Source organism: Aplysia californica, unplaced genomic scaffold, assembly GCF_000002075.1.
Source record: "Aplysia californica isolate F4 #8 unplaced genomic scaffold, AplCal3.0 scaffold00080, whole genome shotgun sequence".
Taxonomy (NCBI): Eukaryota; Metazoa; Mollusca; class Gastropoda; order Aplysiida; family Aplysiidae; genus Aplysia; species Aplysia californica.
Genome location: NW_004797350.1, coordinates 65,537 through 71,201, shown reverse-complemented (window position 1 = coordinate 71,201; position 5,665 = coordinate 65,537). Strand labels below are relative to the sequence as shown.

Sequence of the window (5,665 nt, the reverse complement as noted above, 5' to 3'; positions counted from 1 at the left end):
CACACACACACACACACACACACACACACACACACATCTTTCTGTCCCCATCACAAGTTCGTTAGATGTAGAGTCAAAAGTTATAGATACAAATTTGTTTGTTTCAAGCCTTGAGGTTTTCAGTTGTCCAAAATATTTTGCTTTGAACACTCGGAGTAAACTGCAATGTGAATTGAGACGGACAGAGAGAAGACAGTTGAGTCGTTTCACGCACACTAATTGCTGTTCATGGTCAAAATTATGTCAGTTCTAACAGTTAAACATCAAGTGCCGTTATTGTGTTCAACGGGATAATTTAATAATTATTGTTAAATTGCATACGCTTTCGGATATATCGCTCTAAATTAGGTGTCGATTTTTAAACAATTTTATTTTTCTAACTTATAGTTCATGAAAGATTTCCTACTCAACTTCTACTTCATGTGACCCTCACCTCCGCCCCCCCTTTTTTTTTTAAAGTAGCTGAAACAAGCACCGAGAAAAAATGCTCACCAGGTTTCCTTTGTTGTATTCCCTAATGGCGGTGAAAAGTGACTCTTCGTTGCCGTGTTTCCCTTTGTCCAGGTTGATCCAAGGGGACCAGAACATGTCACGATCTCCTTCAGCAACTGGGAAAAATTGTCAAATTTTGGGTCCTGCAGATGTTTTCTCTTATGATCTGACACCGCTGTCACACTTTTCTTGAGTGTCCATGGAGTGCATTCATCGGTGCCAAAACAAGTCTCGCTTTGTTAACTTTACCCTGGTATGCATACTATGTACCAACAGGTTCTCGCCGAGGTGATGATACCATTTACAGTGCAATACTTATAATGTAGCTTAGCCTACTAGTAATAGAAAAGCAATATCAGATCAGGGAAATCCTCGCTACTGGTTAAAGAAAACATCCTCTTGCATGGGGTGGTGTTCTAGCATGACGTTACGGGTCACATTCCTCGTTGGTAAATCTTCAGCGGAAAATATAACTTTTGGTACAGCAAAAAGATTGATTAAACCTGAAAGCCACGTAGTTACATAAATTGTAAAGAACCCCCCCCCCTCCCCCTCATAGCAAAGAATCTGAAAATCGTATACCTTGTTCGCAGATGAATTTCTGTTTCGTCTCGCATTTGATAAAGGTGAGAACTTCGTCAGTAGTGAAGTCAAGGGCCAGGCACAAAGAGGTCATGGGTGTTCCCAGGTTCAGGTCTTCCAGGGAAGCCTTTCCGCTGAAACGTCTGCGTGATAAAATAACCATTTGACACCGTGATAGCATTATACATTTGAGAGGACAAGCAACGCTGCTTCAAGTCTGTGTAACATCGTCTCTTTTCCTATCTATCTATCTATCTTATCTATTTATCTATCTATCTATCTATCTCTATCTCTCTATCTATCTATCTATCTATCTATCTATCTATCTATCTATCTATCTATCTATCTATCTATCTATCTATCTATCTATTTATATGTCTGTCTGTTTGTCTATATAACTGTACATTTCCCCTATCTGCTTCCCTTGACTCTTTTCTCTCTCTCTCTCTCTCTCTCTCTCTCTCTCTCTCTCTCTCTCTCTCTCTCTCTCTCTCTCTCTCTCTCTCTCTCTCTCTTTCTCTGCCGTGCATGTCAATGTTTGACGATAAAGAATTAAAAGAATCAACAAACTGAACTTGTCTTTTTTGTTTTCAGCTTCAATTAAGTCGTTCAACTCTTTCGTTAAAATAATCGATTTCTACAAGTCTACCTTTGAAAGGCACATACATCGCTACCTCAGAATTCTAAAATTCTGTCTGCTTAGTACCTAGTTTTGAGAAATTTGACGTAAAAAGTTACATTTTACAATATTTCAAGATTTTTCGAATGAAATTCTTTGCATGTCTTGATAGCGACTCAGAATAATCTTACGATTTTGATAGAGCAGACAGAGCATTTGATTTCTGGTCTCATGGTCTTGATAACTCAATACGGCCAAACATGTCAAATAGAAATTTGTAATTCTGTCGTGGCGACATACCTGAACGCCACAGCCAGATCTCTCTCTTCGACCTGGTACTTTTCCAAGGCGTTCAGAGTAAACGTCCAAAGAAGGAAGCTCTCCCTGTCGTCCTCCATACCGAGGGCGAGCACGTCCTCGAACTTGGGGCAGCCACCGATAAAGTATGTTCTACCTGCCAATGAGAGGTATCCGAAGGTGTAGTGAATGTTGGATTGTTTTGTGTAGTTTTTTCTTGCATGAGTGTTTTCTTTTTTACTTTGAACTGGACCTAAAGGAAGTGGATGCTAGGCTTGGGAAAAGATAGGGGTGGGGGTGGGAGGGGGGGGGTTTCAAGAGGAAGACTGTAGTGGCACTAATATTATTGTTGTAATAACAGAAAACCTAACAACACAAGCAAACAAAAGTGTTTGTGACAACAGCAAGAGTAATGGGACAGAAGGTGGAGCAGTAATAACAATCGCAAGAATAACGTGATGTTTGTTTTTGTTTCGGTACGTGTTTTACGGCGCTCGCTACAACATAAGGTCATATTTATGAGCGCCAGGGACACATTAAATATTTTTGGTTTTGTAGAAATTAATTTTGAATTTTGCCCAGGTGGCGACTAAAGCCTACCCTTATTGATTTTGGACCACCAATGGATCTCTAACATGCGCAACTTGCACACGGGACCTCCGAGTTTTTCACTTCATTCAAGAAGGTGAGGTATTAGATCTTAGGTACCCTAAGATCAGGGGTGTGGCTGAAAGACAGCAGTTAAAAGGAGCCAAGTAGTAGCATTAGAAAGGCTGCATAAAGAGTCATGAGCCCAGAGGATGGGTGGGTGGGAGGTGGGGAGGGGGAGGGGGAGAAAGTGGCGACGAAAGCAAACGACAGAACCTGATAAGAGAGCAGGAAAGGAAGTGAAAGCAGAAACTTTTAGGAAACAAAATTTTCCGTCGCTGTCAGATGTCAATAGCTTGAGCAGAAACAGCATGACCTTTCGGGGATGGGTTCGAGAGGGGGGGGGGGGGGTCAGTAAGAGTTTATCTTGCACAATACAAATGGGTTATATCAGTGCCAAAGATTACAGGATTTATTAGATAGTAAAATACAAAAAAGAAGGAGGGGAGATAAGGACGACATAATTTTAATATTCCTTGTTTAACTGGAAAAGGTTTCAATTTAAAGAATATGAGGAATAAGCACTTGGGATAGTATTCCAATTAAGCTCAGCCAGTCAGAAAACGAAAACGTGTACAGTGTAAAAGTCTTTAGTTTCGAAATTACATCATCTAAGGAAATAAATGCTTTATGTATAAGATTCAATAATATTTTAGGGCACAATGCTTCGAATATCAATATTCACCACATTCACCACCCTTCCTACGAAATGCGCCCTCCTCCTCCTTCTAACCCATTCTCTTTTACCTTGAAAAAAAAAGTTGAAATTTATGTTTAAGAAAACAAAAATCCCGATTAACCCCCAATCAGCAATTACTCACCTTCATTGCGTTTCACTCCCTTCAGCTTTTGTATCATTCCGAAGGGCTGCTCCAGGGACAAGAGTTTTCCGCCCATCTTTTCGCAAGCCTTGTAAGCGCGAACATAGTTCCTGAGAGGGATTTGTAACGTACATGTAACGAAATGGTATTTGAAAAAGACACCACAAAAAAACGATTAGTAGCTTTACTGTGAAAATGAGGCTGATATAATATTATTAAAGTGAAAGAACACGATAAAGCAATCAGAACAAAAAGTTCGGTCTGAAAACCTTTTGAACGGCGCGAAAAAGAAGACAATGTGGACCACATAAATACAATTTTTTTTCTTCTTCAGCCTATTTGAGAGTGGTGGTTGTACTCACTCGCTATAAGAATCGAGCATATTAACTTGTTGAAATGGATGACCCACCGTTTATCTTTCAGGAGAATATCCATTTATATTGCAGTAAAAAATTCGTAGCGCATCTTATGTTCAAATATCTCTTTAACGGATGATTCATTGTCACCCATACTTTGCACAGCAGTTTGTATCAATTCGTCTTAACTTAATAACATTTTTCCACAACAATTTAGGCTGGATCTTTAAAAAATGTTATTCATAAAATGTATGTAGAATACTGTAAATCTCTGCCGCGCGGAAAATGGGAATGTTCACAGCACTTCCCGCATCTCACACATATTTTGCATACAAATATGACCTACGTCACAGCTCAAGGACGTCCTTTTTATTGGCAAAACTTTTCAAATGGAATTAATTTTATAGTGAACACTTTTTTTGCCATAAAGATTCTCAAAACAAACATGCCTTTAATAACCATAAAGTCGCGATTACAAAACAATGACGAACTGTTAAATTTTTAAAATCTGTAGACACCATCGACTGGGATGTTTTCTTAGTATTTATGAGGGAAATTTATAAAAAATACAGTGTATAGGTGTTTGAAAAAATATGTGGATAAAAGTTAGAGAAGCTATGCTCTATAGTCAAGGAGATATTTGACAAAAAGTTACGCCACGAATGTTTGACCGCACTATAGTTAAACTTCCCGAAAGGAGCGAACAAATGTTATTGACTGCATTGTTGCTATAACTAAGAGGTAAAAGTTTTTAATTTTATTTCAATAAACGGTTAATATTATAGTAGAGGGTTTTACGGCGCTCACAACTGCATCAGGTCATATGAGCGCCAAGGGGTGGGTGTCAACAGAGAAGTCTTTACAGGGAATCAGACTTACTCTGCTCACCTCTCTAGCTTCAACAGTACAATGTCTGCTTCAACTATCAAGGCACCCCGGAAAAAGCAGGTCACAAGAGAGTGACAAACATATAAAAGAAGTAGGGGAAAATGACAATAGTACGGATTAGGAAAGAAAAAGCAGCAGTTCCCTGTTGTAGATCAGGCACATTTATGAGCGTGATATGAATCAGCCCATTTACAATTCTACTGTGCTTGAACGAGAGATGTCCCCTCTTTGGGAATGGCCTAAAGACACTACAGTCAGTGGCACTCCCCCGGGGGGTTAATAAACGGTTTACGGTATTTACAACACAACTAGATCTAGGTCATAAAAGTAGAGGTTAGATAAGAGGTGTTACTATATAGTATCGTACAGACAAAATACGCAGAGAGAATGGCGATAGATATTTGATAGGAAAGAAGGAGCAAACCACTCTAGAATGTCCGCCAACCACCCGCGGTGGAAGTTTAAAAACAGAAACTCTCTAAATCCTAGAACATTACCGTTCATTGCGTCCGGTCCCGTGCAGACACATACCCGCCACATCCTTAAACGGGGGACGACAGGGCGCGGCTGAGAACAAAATACAGGTTTTTATTTACAAGTGATGAACAAAAACAATCTTATTATTATAGAGAACAATTAATCAGTCATTAATGGCTCATATAAGCAGACACTCTTAAATACAGAGAGACAGACAGACAGACAGACAGACAGACAGACAGACAGGCAGACAGACAGACACACACACACACACACACACACACACACACACACGCGCGCGCGCGCGCGCATACACACGTTTGCGTAAAAGTACAGATGTGGGGCAGAGTGAAAGTTCAAATGACAGGTAGCACAATATTGATATTGAAAATGCAAAAAAGCCGGTGCCTAAAGATAATAACAACAAGCAAAATAAGATACGATTAAATACGTTGTGAGTGGCAGAAAAAAAGTTCGCCTCACCC

At 39.7% G+C, this 5,665-nt stretch overlaps 1 protein-coding gene across 1 annotated transcript in view; it reads right to left on the bottom strand.

The window, feature by feature from the left end:
- Positions 1-5,665, bottom strand: part of LOC101848185 (IgGFc-binding protein) — a 52,782-nt gene that overhangs the window by 5,492 nt on the left and 41,625 nt on the right. Inside the window, exons 18-22 of the mRNA XM_035968761.1 lie at positions 5,201-5,270; positions 3,460-3,569; positions 1,994-2,147; positions 1,075-1,217; positions 493-608 (exon numbers count right to left, since the gene is read on the bottom strand). Coding sequence (XP_035824654.1) covers positions 493-608; positions 1,075-1,217; positions 1,994-2,147; positions 3,460-3,569; positions 5,201-5,270 — 593 coding nt within the window. The remainder of the gene's footprint in view (positions 1-492; positions 609-1,074; positions 1,218-1,993; positions 2,148-3,459; positions 3,570-5,200; positions 5,271-5,665) is intronic.